This window comes from Rhinichthys klamathensis, unplaced genomic scaffold (assembly GCF_029890125.1).
Source record: "Rhinichthys klamathensis goyatoka isolate OS25496 unplaced genomic scaffold, OSU_Roscu_1.1 h1tg000053l_1, whole genome shotgun sequence".
In the NCBI taxonomy this organism is placed as follows: domain Eukaryota; kingdom Metazoa; phylum Chordata; class Actinopteri; order Cypriniformes; family Leuciscidae; genus Rhinichthys; species Rhinichthys klamathensis.
This window is the reverse complement of record NW_026606598.1, coordinates 3,876,940-3,895,056: the sequence shown is the minus strand read 5'-3', so window position 1 is coordinate 3,895,056 and position 18,117 is coordinate 3,876,940. Positions and strand designations below refer to the sequence as shown.

Below are 18,117 nucleotides of genomic sequence, written 5' to 3'. Positions count from 1 at the left end.
CGTAAATTTTCACCACTTCTGAAGCGTGTGCAAAGTTTCATGAGTTTTCGAGCATGTTTAGGCTCTCAAGAAAGCGATTCACTTTGGAGAAGAAGAAGAAGAATAAACGGAGTAAAAACAATAGTGTCCTCTCTCACCATCGGTGATCGGGCCCCAATTAGTTTTGTTCCAAAACAGATACAATGACAAATTAAATTAATTATAATGCTGTTAAAATAACTATAATAACAACATTACATTTAATAATATTTGTTAACCTGTTAACTTTGACAGCCCTTATAAAAGTGAGCAGACATTCAAGCCCTGGCCTATAGCGTGTGCATGCATGATCTAGTGTTAATCCACTGTACATGCATGTGGAAACAAACTTGTGTGTGTGTGTGTGTGTGTGTGTGTGTGTGTGTGTGTGTGTGTGTGTGTGTGTGTGTGTGTGTGTGTGTGTGTGTGTGTGTGTGTGTGTGTGTGTGTGTGTGTGTGTGTGTGTGTGTGTGTGTGTGTGTGTGTGTGTGTGTGTGTGTGTGTGTGTGTGTGTGTGTGAATATCACGTCTTGCTTATCCAACGCTTTGATGAAGGCAAAATGGGTCTGCAAGCTGTCCGGTGTCCACTGAGTACGGCACAGTAGCCAAGTGTGTGTGTGTGTGTGTGGTTATATTTCTTGAAGTTTATGAGATGCTCCTAAACTGGCATCTGCACACATCAACAGAATCTCTCCTGGTGGAATCTCAGCGTTGGTGAGAGTCCAGTTCCCTACATAAGAAAAGTGTAAATCAATAAGAACTGGTCTCCATAAAGCCGGTCAACTTTCCATGAGGTTTCCATGGTAACATTTAGCTTCAATGTCAGGTATAGCGGGGCTACGTAGATCTGTTCCTTTCGGGAACTCTGAATCCAAAGCAGCTCACATCTGGTTCTGAAAGACCAGGGTGATTTAATGAGGCTTTAACTTTGGCCCTTTAAAGCCACCGTAGCTGCAGGGGCTGTTAGCCATATCTGTGAGCACTGCGGTTCATGAACCCTGCTGGGCTACTCAGGACACTGTTCTCCCAGGGCACTTTATAATGGATTCTACAGGCATGAGAGCATGTTGAAGACCTTCACAAGTCTGTCTCTCTCTCACACACACACACACCTTCCCTCTCACTTCAGTAGTCACAGTTGTACCAACTTGTCCTGGAGTTATGCTGCAGTTTAAACACACACATACATTAGCATCAGTCCTTCTGATTTATAATACTGATAGTTCCGGCTGATCTTCTCTGATTTATCACACGTATGTTAAATTCTATATTAATATAGCAACCATAAATTTATTTAACCCCGTCAACCGGCCATAAATCCGAAACTTTTTTAGTTTTATTTTGGCCTCTTTTCCAGACTTGCGCACAAACTGCATTGCAATCATTTCCCAAAATGTAATTTGTGTGGAAATATTATGAAGTCTGTAAACAGGACTAGGGATGCACAATATATCGACCACCATATCAGTATAGCCGAATACGCCGATATATGTTCTGATAAATAAAGGATTGTTTCCTTCCGCACTGTTCGCCATGATGGTTTTGAATTGCTTGAAATATGATTCGAGTCACTTCGAAAAGTGAAAGTATAAGCTACATGAAATTATAATGAAAACACAACTGTAAATGAATGTTGTGAAAGTTTGCTTTTGCATTCGCAGACTTTTGTGCAATTGTAAGTTGTAATATTTTGTGTATATATATCTGATTTATTTCATATTGGAAGTGTTCGAAATGTATAGGAAGAAAAATATAAATATTGAACTGGGGGCGGAAGTTTATATGAATGTATCTCTGAAGGTAGCTCTTCAGAAAAGTTTGAGTGGCATTTTCTTTTCCTCTTACCTCTGTATAAAGTAGTGTTTATAAGCGCTATATTTTTCTGCTTACAGCGGTACCCAAAGAAACCGCCGATTTTTTAATAAGCGCCACCTACTGTCAGAGATTGAATTTGCATTTTCATTCAGTCCGTCTGCTGTTTTTGTTTTGTGCAGGTGTTTTATGTAGCATAATTTCACAAAGCTAAAGTCAGACCATTACATTTTTGCTTTAAATCTTGAAATTAGACAATCTAATTTAAATTAAAAACAACTGTTCATGCTACATGTGTGTAGCATCTTTGCTTGGATTGTGATTAAAGTGGTTATAGTGTTTTATAGTGGTTGCCTCAAATTTTTACATTCAAGTAGTGTTTTGACTTCAGAAGACACACACATGATCATATAATACCATTCCAGGGCAAGTTACAGGATTAGAGAGGAAGTTTGAGGCCTGAGGAACAGCGGAGTAATTTGGCAGTAAATAATAACATCAACAGCACTGTCATCACACCTTTGGGGGAGAGAGAGAGAGAGAGAGAGAGAGAGAGAGAGAGAGAGAGAGAGAGAGAGAGAGAGAGAGAGAGAGAGAGAGAGAGAGAGAGAGAGAGAGAACAAGAGAGCATGATCTCTAGTCTCTAGATCATTAACACACATCACCCTGCAATTAAAAACTCATTTATCTTAATTACTCAACTAATGGGACGAGTCCCCACAGAAACACACACACAGCCCCAAAGGACACCACAATGACATATACACACATACACGTGCGCATATAGGTGTGAAAACCCAACATTAAGGCTCAGAGAGAAACCTAGCCACACACACACACTACACACTACTCTCCGCACCACACACTCTTCAGTTCTGATGTGGAATGCCGTTATCGCTTCCTGAGGTGTTCATTCATTACATGTTGATGAATTTACCAGTGCATCTGTACTAATGAGATTAGCTGTGTGTAAAGGTTGTTTGAAAAGTCTGTTTCTGTAATGTACACTAAAACAATTAACATCGAATCTTTCTTTTGATGGACTATCTATCTATCTATCTATCTATCTATCTATCTATCTATCTATCTATCTATCTATCTGCACAACCCTAATGTTAACACAGGAAAGAAACTGCGCTCAACAAACCATTTCATATGATCTCAAACTGGACCCGAGGCTCCTGGAGAGAGCGCTCTACCCATTTTCCCCTGCTCCTTTGATTGTCCCCTTTAGATTCTCACACAACGGCTTTGAGAGAGCATGCAGTATGAATTCTAATAGAGCCATTACCATTATGAATGATAACTAGGGATATTCTGCTGATCTAGGGTCAGGGCCCGTGCAATAGCTCTTGTGATTACGGAGTACAGAATCAGGTTCAGGAAATAGCAGTGCTCCACAAGCCAGCGGGAATGTTTAACCTACATCACGGATCCCTGTCCTATTGATTAGACCATTAGACTTGAACCGCTCGGAGGAAATTGACACAATCCTCTTTCCATATGAAATCTTTGCATTAATGCTCCTCAATTTAATGTCAAAGCTATCAGATTTCACCAGAATATTCATCTGACCACTTCCCAGCTCTCCTCTAAAAACTGAATAATATGTTATTTTGGATGCGACTTGGGCTGATGAAACGATTCTCAAAAATAATGTCCTCAAGCCTCCCTGCACAACAGGAACTTGAAGAGGCTATTTTGTGATTATTGCCATTAGACGATAACCAAACATTCGCTTGAAAGTCAACATTTTTTTGTAAATACTATGTGCAAATGGCATAAAAGCATTGTTACTTGCCATCTGCCACTCTGCTTTATAGATTTTTGCTATATCCCAAACCCCAACCAGATATCAGTCAACACTTAAAGGGGTCATATAATGGTACATGCACTTTTACAAGTTGATTGTACTGAAATGTGTGTTGGCAGTGCCTGTACACAAACATCATATAATGATAAAAATCCATCCAGTGGTTTTGTTTTAATCTCCTTATATGTTTTCCCCTGCCTCAAATTGAGCCGTTCGTTTTTGTGACGTCAATAAAACGGACGCCCCTCCCACGATTGTTGATTGACGGGAGCGTTTCAACACAGACCCGCCCTCGCACATGAGGTAGTTGTCAATCATAGTCTGCGCGGCGCGGACCGGACCGGCGCGGTCATTGTTGATGTGCCGGAGCACTGTCTATGAGCAGAATGGCGTCTAAGCGATTGTGGTGTTCTGTTCTTGGGTGTAATAACGAACACAGTCATTTTAATGTTCCTGAATCTGAACCGCTGAAGACGCAGTGGCTGAGTTTTGTTTTCGAAGGGAATATTCCCCACGAGCAACGTCAATGCTCTCATGTTTGCGCGAATCATTTCACACACCAGACTGCTTTATAAACGAGGGTCAGTATAAAGCTGGATTTGCTAAGAAGCTTTGCTAAAAAGGATCGGTACCAGATATTCGTGTTCCTGCTGAACCTCCAGAAGAACGGAAGTGAGTGAAACGTTTTATTAAACTTTATATTAATATATTAATCTTTGCAAATCGCTAGCTGCACGCTTCACAATGAATGTGTCTAAGGTTTACACTCAGTCAGGGTACATTACGGCATGTTTTCTATGTATGACGTTCTCAATATAATTCATAATTCCACGTTTATAATGAACAACGCGTTATGGTTATTGTGTTATTGTGTTACAAACGGTGTACACACAGAACAGAGGGGCGGGGTGAGCGCAGCTCATGATCATTTAAAGGCATATGCACTGAAACGGCGTGCTGAAAACAGAGCTGTTTTTGACCAGGTAAAATAAGTGTTTTCTTACAATAGTAATGAGAATTTTTAATTAAAGTATATTACAAACTTTTAATTTAGACCCTAAAGAATCATATTAGCTTCTACAAAAATGGCATTATATGACCCCTTTAAATAACATTTTATGAAATAAGTAAAATGGATGCATAATAAAGTTATATTTATATTGTAAAATCATATTTTAATTATATTTACATAAATACATTAAATCATAGAATTAAATTTCAAATTAAATGCATGGCGAGTTCCCAGCTATGGGAATCCCTCTCTAATCTCCCTAAAATATCCTATCAAAAAAATCCGGAAAATATAACTTAATATATCTATAAATGGTAACAAAAAAAGGTTTATGATCTACCTCATGTCTGCTGTGATAAGAAAAAAAAAGCAAGTTGTTTAACAGTTCATTGTATAGTATATTATAGATGGCTTAATTTATTTATGTAATGTATTCATGTGTTTGTGCCTCAGTGTGTTTACAGAATACTGTAAAGGGACTGTAATGTGAGCGACATAGAAGCCTAATCAACTTTTGTCACAGTTGCATTTACAATGTGCAGTGAAAACTATACGAGCCTGTGGCGTGGACATTAATCTCAATTAGGGTGGCAGTAACAAACTGTGCTGCAACACATAAAATACAATAAATATGACAATTAAAAGAGAAGCATGTAATTGTGGGGTTGTTTTAGTACTTGCTCTCCCAATTTAACATTGATAATTCATAGGCTGAATTTCCTCAAATTGGCACTATGAAAACATGGAACTGTATGTTTGAGCATCACGACCAATACTGAGCAACAACCAATGGCATGAGTCTGGGGCGGGACTATCTGTTGGGGTGACAAATGGCAGATGTTCAGAAAATCCGTTTGAAAACAGAAACTACACACTCTGTCCTTTAATATAACTTAATCAGAAAAACATTAGCAATATTAATGTTTTAACAATATTTTAACAAAAGACTTTTTTAACAATATTTGAATATATAAACTCTTTAAAGCAGCACTAAGTAAGAATTCCGTTTTTGTCAAACAGCGACCCCTAGAGTCGCTGTGGAGTACTTGTACTGTCGTGAATAGCACTCACGCAGAGATGGCTCGCACTCATGGCCGGATCCCCTCCCCCTGTAAACCGGTACCTGTTCAGTAGGATGGACGCTGTAACGAGTGGAAATAAGGTATGGCCCCTTTAAGAGCTGCACGCGCCCTGTTTAACTGTCGGCAGTCTGTATTGTATGTGCGCCTCGAACACCACATGTATACGGCGCCGGGTTATTTCTGTTTGATGCTCATTTTCCAAGGGTGGTTTTGCGGCTCACAGGCACCAGGGGGGTGCGAGACGACCACCATTCAACACGAAATCAGTAATATAAACATTACAATGACTCCAAAGCTGTTCGGTTAAGGTAAAAAAGTTACTTAGTTCACCTTTAAAGGGGTCATGATATGGATGGTCCTTGAGGTTCACTTACCGGTATAATGCTAATAACGTTTTTTGCTCAAAAAAACAAATATACTGTATATGTTGAACAAATTATTTTCAACCTTCATTCTGACCCTCTGTCTGAAATTATCCGTTTTTAAGGGGCGGCTCCTTTAAAGGGGTCATCGGATGCAACATTCACTTTTATATGTTGTTTGTATATAAATGTGTCTTTGCAGTGTGTGGACACAACCACCATACAATGAAAGAAATCCACACTCCTTTTTTTAATCCTTAAAAAGTCTAAACACTCTCAATAATCAAGCCGTTTGGATTTTCTGAGCAATATGATGTCATATTGCTCATGCTCCGCTCACGACCACTGAAAGACTATCCCATATTATACGCCTATTATAATCATACGCCCCACGGAAGAGAGGGGTGGGGTGAGCAGTTGCTCATTATCATTTAAAGAGACATGCACCGAAACGGGTCGCTGTGAACAGTTATTTTTGAGGAGGTAAAAGGGTGTTGTTTTACACAATTTTAACCAAAGTATGTTATAAACTTTACATGAAGACCCTAAAGAATCATACCAACTTGTGGAAAATGGGCATCTGATAACCCCTTTAAGGCTTGTCAGTAAACTGCCACTGTTATGATTGGCTAACATCACTGCATAGGAAACAGTATCAAAGCCCCCTCGCTATTGCATGAAGTGTTTTGAAAACATTATCCAAATAAAATAGGGATGTACCAATATGAAAATTTTGGCCGATACAGATAACCGATAATTCTTTACATTTGAAAGCCGATAACCGATATATTGGCCGATAATTCGAAATAAAAAAAATTATATACTTTGATTACAAAAACAAAAGGCTTACCATTAAAAGCCATGTCCCAAACATTTCAACATTAATCAAACATATACAGTACAGTAGCCTCGTTTGAACTAATGTAAGATTCCTTACCTTTTAAAATTAAAATAACACTCCTATGGCCAACTTTCTTTATTAAAAATGGTAAAACTTTATAATAAGGTTTCATTTTGTTAGCATTAGTTGACATGAACCAACAATGAATTAACAATACTTCTACAGCATTTATTAATCCTAGTTAATGTTAATCTCAACATTTTCTAAGACATTAAGATCCAAAGTTGTATCTGTTAACATTATTTAATGCACTGTGAACTAACATGAAAGCGCCATTCCCACAACAACGCGCTGAAAGAAACGGCAACTAAACCTAGAGAATTTACAACATTTTATTACAATAGTGTTCTCGTTATAATGTCATGTATATGGCAGTCCCAATCATAGTTATTAATGTGCATTGCTGTGTGAGCTGCGCATCGCTAAAGCTACAGTGCAGACACCGGTACAATGAAGCGCTTTACTGCATCGTTCATTAACTCAATTAAACTCATCCTATATTAGATTAATCAGATATATATAAACATGATATTACAACTTACAATGGCAGAAAATGCTGCGAATACTCAAGCAAAACTGAAGGCTTGACTCAGTAGAAGAGCTCTCTCCGCCACAATGCGCTCGTCACGCTGAAACACTGGCGAACAAGATTTCACAACATCATTTTACAGTCGTGTTCTCATTATAATATTATTAAGCCAATATGACAGACTTGTGCTGCACATGTTGCACTCAACTGTATCTTCCTTTTCGAAGTGATTCCAATCATATATCATCAAGTAATTCAAAACCATCATGGTGAACAGTGCGAATCTGAAGCGTCTCTGCTGAAGGAAATAATACATTATCTATTGGCTTTAATATATGGCCTAATTTTCTTATCGGATCGATAACGATTACATTAAAAATGACCATTTACGGGCCGATATCGATATGTGGTCGATATATCATGCATCCCTAAAATAAAACCTTTTTTTATTTCTTTGCAAACTCATTACACTGTGCCTCTTTTTAAAACAAAATGCTCCGAACAAACATGTAATCCTCCAATGCAATCTGGGACCTCGTTAAAATAAATCATCATTTTGTTTTTGAAGTCAGTAGAGAGACGCAAATAAGCAGTTTAAACTGGATGCGTCGAAACAAACCTTCTTTCACTCTTCCATTTGTTCGGCTGTCGGCAGACTTAAGCAGGTAGAGTATGTCAGAAGCTGAACGTGCATCTGTATACTGTATCCAGTGTAGACAGCGTCAGTGATTATAATGGGTATAATGCTTTTGAAGCGACGCTCACATCCAGCAGGGTTTCCCATACATGCATTAATTTGTGGCGGCCCGCCACAATATCAACGCTGACCGCCACGGATTGATTTTCAGATTTTTTAACTATTTAATATGGGTAAAATTGTATTTTATTGTAGAGCTGCGCGCAGCTTGCTCCCTCCCTCCCCCTCTCACAAACTGACAACGGAGACGCGAATAGCCCTGCCCCTCCTCTTCGAGCACGATCTGAATCAAAACATGAGATTGTTGCCGGTGCTTATTCCTCCAGAATCAATCCGGAGTTGAATGGTTAGTATAATGAACACTATAACTGAGAAGTTAATCTATGTTAAATGCTGTCGCGTTTCCATTACAGATTCGCGCTTGCGAAATGACGGCGTTTCCATTAAACGATGTTATGCAACTAAAACGTCATTTTTTCCTATCGTGATCAGTCATTCCAAAAATCATGGCAACGGATGTTGGTTGGTTTATATTTAAATCACAGCCACCGCACTAGACATTATTATTATTATTAATGTAAAGAGACGTAGTCCTAAGCGTGATATCCAAGCATTAATGGCAAGGAAAGACCCTTACTGTGAGCGGCACATGTGAGGTGTTTTCTCACTTATATCTGCTCCGAGGTCTTGATTGTGGCATTTCTTTGAGGTTTAGAAGCCAGTATTCCTGTATTTGGTCTTTTATGAATGTAATAAAGAACTCTGTCTCGTATTCTGTCCAAACACACATTTTGGGTATCTATACTTTACTGGAGTAATTATTTTTCAGCCGACTTTTTACTTCTACTCCTTACATTTTCACGCAATTATCTGTAGGCTACTTTCTACTCCTTACATTTTAAAAATAGCCTTGTTACTGCTTTTTCATTTCGGCTTGTTTTCATTTCTGCTTGTCATCGTAAAAAAAAAAAAAAACTATCCAGATAAATCGCGCCATCTGGATAGAGTGCATTTGATTGTGGTTGGATGAGAAGTATAAACATATTCCGGTTTGTACACGGTGCATCGCACCTGCAACATTGTTGCCATTAGCTATATCAGAGCTCTCAAGTGTCACGCATTGAGCATCACAGTCACTCATTTCGGTCTTTTGTATTTCTCTCGCGGAAAAACTGTTTATAATATATTTAATATGCGCAGCGCCCAAAATGTTTCTGGCCGCGCCGCTCTCACTATGGAAGCAGCAGGAATCAAGCGCGTATCCCCTGGAGTTCTGCAGTCGAGCCTGCCACTTATCAGCCAATCAAAAAAAAGAAAGGGCTACACAATAGCCAATCAGAAAATAGCACTATTGTATCTGGGTAAGATTTAACGCAACAACCAGAAAAAAAGCATATCCTGGAATTGTGATTCTGTCACTCCTGCTGCCTGTCTTCAAAACTTGAGAGCCCTGCTATATAATTGAGCATAGTACATACCAGGAAGGTATCAATCAGGAAGGCATCAATCAGGATTATGAGTTATTTTTATTTTTTGATTAATCACTTGGATTAATCATTTATTTTGACAGCAATAATGTTTAGTGTATAGACAAGACAACCATACAAGGGTATTTGTTACTAAGCCTGCCCTGGGTACACCAATTTTCTTGTCCGTTGCCCTCACAGATTCCTGCAGTTAAGCTTATGTACATTTATATTCCAATAAAGGTTATTGATAACATGCCTCTATGTTGAGAGAGACTTTTTGCACCATTACAATACATATAGGCCCCTGTGGCGCGGCCTAAGCTTTTGTCCTTTATGCACCCATCACCCCCCCCAACCCCCGAGCCACCCCAACCCCCCCCCCCCGGTCCCCAAACACCACACACCACCGCAAATAGAATCTAATTCTGTGGGAAACACTGCATCCAGTGTAGGCAAATGTCAGCCATTAAGCGACTTAACGCCAGTGGGCGGAGCCAATGGTGTGATGATGTAAAACTGCTTGTCGATGTCTTGCTCAACAATATCTATACACATATTTAGCTACAAAAACCCATTCAACACCAAATTTAGCCAATGAAGGTTCTCAATGTACATCTAAAACACATGGTGTAACCCCCTCTTTCTCTCTCTCTCTCTCTCTCCATTCTGTCCCTCCCTTTGCTCTGTCTGCCTCATGCTGATAGCAATGAAAGTGATCTACGGGGAAAGCCATACACAATAACTGTGTGTGTGTGTGTGTGTTGCGCTGTGGGAAGGTTTGTCCTGCTGTGTTAAGCTCATGTATGGACTAAACCGACAAAGGCTTTCAGTCACACACACACACCACTCCATCACTAATGTGATGCATATAGGCCACTGTCTAACTCAAATTATACTATAAGCACTGTCAAAGTCATTGTATAATTGTGCTTGTGGTTATTTGCTGTAACTGGAGAGAGATCCAAGCACATACTGCCAAGTAAGAGAATTTTACTCTGAAATCTAAGAGTAAGAGAAATTTGAGTTAGTATTAAAAATGCAATGAAATGCATATTGTGAATTTTTTTTGCCACGCTGAGAACAGTCAGATTTACATTCGTTGTGTGATTACCTTTTAACATGTATGAGAAATTCATTCTGGTTTCACTTTATATTCATATTCATAAATCTTTATGGCCAGTACAGGTTATAATTCAAGGTAACATTATGCAACTAAACAGAGGAGAAGTGTTGCGTTTAGATGAATGAATGAGGCATTAATACGTTCATCTTCAAGATACGGAGAGCGTAGCAGATTGTATAAACAAGATCGTTTCCCTTTAAAAAAAACTAAACAAAAGATTGACATCCAACATGAAAATATGATGACACTGTGCTCCATACACAACCTTAAAACACAACCTTGAAATCAAAATATATACATGGAGAATGTATATATATAGTATATCTTCAGATTTGGAATCAGGACGATATGCAAAATAAAATAAATAAAAAAACATCTAATATTAAAAAGGGAACTCTAAAAAAATATTAAATATTTTTAAGTATAAAAGGAATATATTCTTTTTATTCTTCTTATTATTATTGTCTAATATTATTGTTATAATATTGTGCCATTCCACCCTGTGAAGTATTTGCTTGCAAAGCCTTGAAGGACACCGTTATTTTATATACATTTTTTTTATATATTATAAGATAAGTGATATAATATCTAAATAAAGCTCAATGTAAATAAATGAATTATTCTTAAAGGGATAGTAAGACTTGTTCATCTTCGAAACAAATAAATATTTTTCAATTTATGTCACTCCATTGACAGCTACGCACCTACCACTTTGATGCTTCAAAAAGTTCATAAAAAGATTGTAAAACTAATCCGTATAAATTGAGGGGTTTTGTCCAAATTTTCTGAAGAGACTGGATCACTTTATATGATGGACATATAGCTTTTATTCACATATAAACATTTATCAACTCACACATCAGTTGTGGTAAACGAAAGCTCAAGCATGTTCGCTTAACGTGCGAGAACCAATGAGGTTCATTCTCGTGTTACGCATCAGATTTAAGCTTCCGCAAGAACCAATGAGGTTTGTTCTCATGCATCAAGCAGGTTCAGTTGAGCTTCTTTTATGTTCACTGATCAATTTTTATGTCAATAAAAGCCTAAATTCAGTCTGTTCATCATATAAAGCGATCATGTCTCTTCAGAAAACATGGACTAAACCACTTGTTATGATAAAATGTGACCCCAAGATGTGCGACTTTGGTGTTCTTTGTAGTTTCTTTCGTATTGTTGTCCGCTGTCCGTTTTTACTTTCTCTTTCGCAGGTGACGTGCTGATTGATTCGTCTCTGCTGTCAATCATCTGAGAGGAGGGTTTTGGCGTGCTGACGTCTGAAAGCGAGATCCAGTCATATGGCTACCGAAAATCCGGGGACTATAAAAGGGACACACGAACGCACTAGAGGCGGGCGGCCTTTTGTTTGTGAACTTCAACTTGCACGTTTGATATTTTCTGTTATGCTTGATTTGGTTTTGCTTGATTTCAATGTTGGTTGATCATTTATCAAGCTTTGTTAATGTACTTAATTTGTTATGTGAGATCACTTTACTTTGCCGTCCCATTTTCCTTGTTCGAATATTTGAGAGCGGTAACGCTGTGTTTTGAGATGGAGAAAGGAAAGAGGGACAGGTAAGATGTCACGTGACGTACACCGCACACACTTAGGTTTATCTTTTGTTTAACACACTAGGTTCAGGGGCATGCGCCATTTGTTGTAATAGGTAGAGTAGGAAAGTACTCTACAATTCATATGGATTAGTTTTACGATCTCTTTATGAACTTTTGTGTTCCGAAGATGAACTAAATTTGGGCAGTACTCAGCCCCCCTAAAACTATAATCACATACCAGTGCAAAGGGCCAGTGCTGATTCTTCATACTTCTCAATACATTCTCAATACTTGTTAATAATAATGATATGATGACAATTTTCTGTTAGTCAAACAGTAGCCTACACATACTGATTTGAACTGTACCACACAAAGACTAGTATCATTTTATCATTTCTAAAACTTTTGTATTGACTTTTTGTACCAATTTAAGTACCGGTAGGCTACTTTTTACTACATATTAATGTAGTGGTCTCTTGCTACACATTCTCACTGAAGGATAAGCCTCCCTGAGGATCAAATCCTAGAATATGATAATCATGATGGATGTGACTGACCTGATATGATCGTATATCCAATTCCACGTGGTCGACCTAAGTCCTGATCGATCGCCCTGATCTTACGGACTTCATAACCCTACAGACAAACAGAGAGAGAAAAGAGAGAAACATTATGCATAGAAGTGCACGAATATTTTGTCTTTAGTTTAAACATTAAGAAACATTAAGATTTACTAAACAGGGCAAATTCCTGCATGAGAGCTGAAGGCTAAAAATGGACTGTTTAATGTTATTTTTTAGTATTATTTTTCTTTATTCATATAATTTCATAATGTATTTTGTGAAGTCAGAGTATGTTGTACACATGTGCTGAGCAGAGACACAGGGAGGGGAGCTGGGAGTTAGGAGTTAGCGTCTGGTTTAAAACGTGCTTTTTTGGGGCGTTAAATAATGGAGCAAACCCCAGTAAATTGACGAGCGCAACCCTTAGTAAATCACCTTGCATGATTCATTGAAATACTCTCCTCCCATACAATTTTGCACCTAAAAGGGAAACTCGTACAAATGCATAAGCAAACAGCCTTTAAAAATAACCCTGTTGACAGTTTTTTAATGCCAAAAGAGGGTTTGCGCTGCTAGTAAATCTGGCCCAAAATGTATTCTCTAATCATTTGTGTGCTTGTGCTGTCATTCTTTACAATAAATGGTTTTATTTTGTCTAATGCAATGACAATTAGACATTTTAAATGTCCAAATATTTTTGGCGTCATTGTATTTCTCGTGTGAAACTGTTGAGGAAAGGACCTGGTGAGGGATGTTACACTGACATCAGCTTCAAGAACGAACGAATCAAATGAGACATGAAAAATAACAAACGGCAAAATATTCCAAGTTAGAGGACTCTTTGATCCTGAATGAGAAAGCGTCAAGATGCTTAAAGAGAAAAGTGAGAGAGCATCTGCCATTGATCCAGCTAATAGTGTCTGAGAGCTGTTTATGCTTCATTTCTGCCAACACTCTACTGCTATTACAGCACACAATCAATTACAGCACGTTTAGCGCAAGAACGTGAGGAGGAGAGAGGGAGAAATGGATGACAAAAGTGGGGAGTGAGCGACTGAACGGAGGATGAAGTGTGGCTGAAGTAATTTGCGAGCTATTCTCTTTCCAGCCGCACAAGTGGAATGTTCAATCATGCACACGTCTCTCTCTATCGCTTTCCTTTCCTCTCATCCTTAAATATTTCGCCCTGCACCTTCTCGTCCACTCCTTCATCCTCCCTCCATCCGTGTCTCTTCTCTTGCACCATTTCAGATCAAGCGCTTGACAGCCAAATTGTGTTTGCCCCTAAAAAGCCTTTAAATGTCACCCTGACAAAAGAAAACGCCAAACAGCTGTGAAAAAACACCCCACTTTTCCTGCAAAACATTGTTTTTCTCTACGTTTTAGCTGTTCTCAAACTTTGGTCCATTTGGCAGGTGGATACAGCTTTCTATGGCATGAACATGACCCGCAGAGCTACACTTGTGCCAGGAGGTCAGGGTTTGAATGGTTTGCATGCCACACCACTCCACAGAGCATTCAAAAGTAGCGGTTTATTCTGATAAAACATATCTATTATTTATAAAAACTTTTCATTACATTATAGTTATGGAAGCAAATTTCTGTTTAAGTAATTGAGATACACTACTGTTCAAAAATATGTTACTGTTCAATTTTTTTAAAGGAAATTAATAGTATATTAACAGTGACAGTAAAGACATATCATGTTACAAAACATTTCTATTTCAAATAAATCAGTTTATTTACTTTCTTTTCATCAAAGAATCCTGAAGAAATATATATTACAGATTAAAAAAAAAAATGAATCACAGCTGTTAACACTGATAAATATAAGAAATATTTCTTGAGCAGCAAATCAGCATATTAGAATGATTTCTGAAGGATCATGTGATAATTCAGATTTACCATTGTAGGAATAAATTACATGTTTAAATATACTGAAATAAAAATCAGTTTTTTTCATTTGTAAAAATATTTCACTATATATTTACTGGATTATGATCAAATAAGTCCAGCCTTAGTGAACATGAGAGATTTCTTTCAAAAACATAACATTTATTTAAATAATATAACAACCCAAAACTTATGAACAGTAGTGTGCAGTTTAAAATAAGAAATAGTCACAATTGTGGCATTTAAAAATCACACTGTGAGATATAAAGTCACAATTCCAATAACTAAGTTGAGATTTAAAACCACATTGTGAGGCGCAATTACATTATTATTTCAATATAAGGCATGAAGGAGCTTCCATATAAAGTAGATATTTCACTATTGACACATTTTTAGGTGGACTCTTAAATGAGTAGTTCATCTGACAATTTTATTTCTGTCATTATTTACCCAAAAACATTATAAATATACACAAAAATATAATTTAAGAATCTTCACTAAATTAATATAGTAAATCATACTGGTTTGGGACAATTTGAGGGTGAGTAAATAATGATAATTGAGTTTTGGGTAAATTATTGCTTTAAATTAAGTGCTTCTACAACGTAAAAAAAAGCCATTGAGATGAGAGGTAAAGCTAACTGACCTCTCTCCAGGTGTGTGTGTGTGTGTGTGCGAGAGCGATGCACCTGAGTTGGAGCGGGGGTTAAGAGTTGTGTTTTGACAGATGACCCACGACAGTTCTACGTGTTTGATATCTGTTTGTGTGTAAATGTCAGTAGCCTTGAGAACTCTCCACACCCACTCAGTCACTTAGCCCGAGGCCCGTCGTCTGAGCCGACACACTCCATACGCGCGCGTGTGTGTGTGTGTGTGAGGGAAGATAAGCTTTAAGCTCTCTGCGTGTGGCTAAGTGTACGTGTCAACATCGCTTTATATGAACATGCTAGTGTGACGTGTGCAGTTATTGAGGCCGTACGTGTTTCGAGTGTCTAATTCTCAACACAAAGACCTCTTGTCTTTTTTTAATAGTACTCCCTCAACTTTTTCAGCATTGATGTAGGATATAAGGAATGAAATGCCAAAATCAATCATGTCCACTTGGAACTTGACGCTGACCGCCACATTTAGACAGGACAACTGGTCTAAAGTCATCACTGTCTTCTTACTCCTGACCTTCCTGAGACGACTGATAGGTCCGTGTCTCAATGCTTCACTTCTGACACGCTCATGAGTTAATATGCATGCAAATGGACACCAGAGCGAGATAAATGGAAGGAGAGAGAAAATATGGCCATGAAAGAAAGAGAAATAGGTAAAAAGCAGAAACTGAAGAATCTATCTATCTATCTATTTGAAATTCAGGTTTAAAGACTTAAACTGTTTTTGCATCATTTCCTCCTTGAGTGACTTCTGTTTTTGGTTTCTGTAAACTTTAGGGCTTTAAATTTAAGATGAAATTTTTAAATAAAGCTGCTTTGGTTTCATTTGCATTTAGTGCAGTAACTGGCAATTTTGTGTCTAAAATATGAGCTACTTAATATTACATGACTTTTTATTGAACTGCTGTTCAGTATAAAATCGATACAGCAGTTCAGTAAGTGCAAATCTCCTGTGGAAATATATGATTTTTGGTTTATGATCTGTTATAAACCAGAGCTATTTTACTGACAGAAGCACACACAAACACACACACCACATCCTCAGAGCCTGCGGTGGTGTGTTTGACACACAGAGTAAAATGAGACAGGAATGAACGGCCGGTGGTGAATCTCAGGCTTAATGACCTTTCGTGACCCTCATGCTGAGCCAGTCACATCATAAACCCATCACTATAATTACAAGAATATTCCAGCGAGAGTTCACAGGTGTAAATGCTGCTTCTCCAATAATTATTGTCTAATTACTCAACACACACATTCTACCACTCTTTGTCAGCCAAATTGCCTCTCTCTCTTTCTATCCTGGATGTCTCTCTCATTCTCTGGAGCATTTTATGTTTACACAAACCTTTACTTTACTTTGTTCCTCCTACATATATTACTGTTTTATGGGTTCTATCTAAATATTACCTGGCTGTGACTCAAAACCTAGTAAGAGTCCATCCCATCTAACATGCTTATGAGGCCCAAATATGCTGTCAACATAGGCAGCTCACTAGGTTTTGTGCCAATCCATCTGGATCAATCTCACGAAAAAAATGATCCAGGACATGTCCAGGTTTGCAAATGAGAAAAATGGAAATTACAAACACATTCAAGTTATTAGAGAATTTGAGAGAGACCTTCTCTTAATTGTCATGAAAATAGATAAATAAAATAGTAATTGTAAATAAACAAATAAATAAAAAATGAAATGTAAATGTAGGTACATAAATAATAAATATAATATAAAAATGTTCATTATAAATAATAATAAAATATATTTTTGTGGGGCGGGGTCAAATTTTATAACACCCACTTAAACACTACTGAATTAAGTACAAAGTAAGATTACTGACTGGTGGTGCATCCTCCATGATATTCGTGCTGTAGGGGAGGTTGGTGAAGATGGGGTCCATATCTTGGATATCAGTGATGGTAATTGCCAAATTAGACAGACTAGAGAGCGGACGGCGTTTATCCTGGTCCTGTTACCACAAAACAAATACATGTTTTATTTATCTTTGGAATTGACAGAGTTCCACACAATCATTTGACAATGTAGAGCTCTACTGTGTGTTTTCTAACCGTGGCATTAACAGTGAGCTGATAGCTGGTTGTCGTCTCATAGTCCAGCGCTCTCGTCACAGTAACGATTCCTCTGGCCCCATCAATGGAGAAGAACGGAGAGGGAGGCTGGAAGGAGAAGAGTACACTACCACCCACGCCTTGATCCGGGTCCGTCGCATTCACCATTAACACTGACGTTCCGACTGGAGTGTTCTATACACACACACACACACACACACACACACACACAGAGAGAGAGAGAGAGAACAATAATAATGTTAATAAAATCATACTTGCATGATGAGCATTATTTAATGCTGTGTTTAGGCATATTTCAGATGATGAGTGACAGCTCTTGTCTCTGTCATTTCACCTGTCAGTAAGTGACACACGTCTGAGATGATCAGACCCTGCAGTCACTGAGACATGATGCAGTCCGTCAGCACCAGAGAGAACACACACACACAATAAAATGCTAGAGGAGCATTTTCACACGCTTAAGTTTTAACCCAATATTTATACATTATCTTTAGGGAAGGAGTCAAAATGGGTGAATTGGATAAAAACTAGTCCAGCTCAAA

At 38.0% G+C, this 18,117-nt stretch overlaps 1 protein-coding gene across 3 annotated transcripts in view; it reads right to left on the bottom strand.

Moving 5' to 3' along the window:
* Window positions 1–18,117, bottom strand: part of cdh23 (cadherin-related 23) — a 310,447-nt gene that overhangs the window by 162,211 nt on the left and 130,119 nt on the right. For all 3 annotated transcript variants that reach the window (XM_056248248.1, XM_056248246.1, XM_056248247.1), the window contains exons 7-9: window positions 17,555–17,749; window positions 17,326–17,454; window positions 12,927–13,005 (exon numbers count right to left, since the gene is read on the bottom strand). In XM_056248248.1, the coding sequence (XP_056104223.1) occupies window positions 12,927–13,005; window positions 17,326–17,454; window positions 17,555–17,749 (403 nt within the window). The remainder of the gene's footprint in view (window positions 1–12,926; window positions 13,006–17,325; window positions 17,455–17,554; window positions 17,750–18,117) is intronic.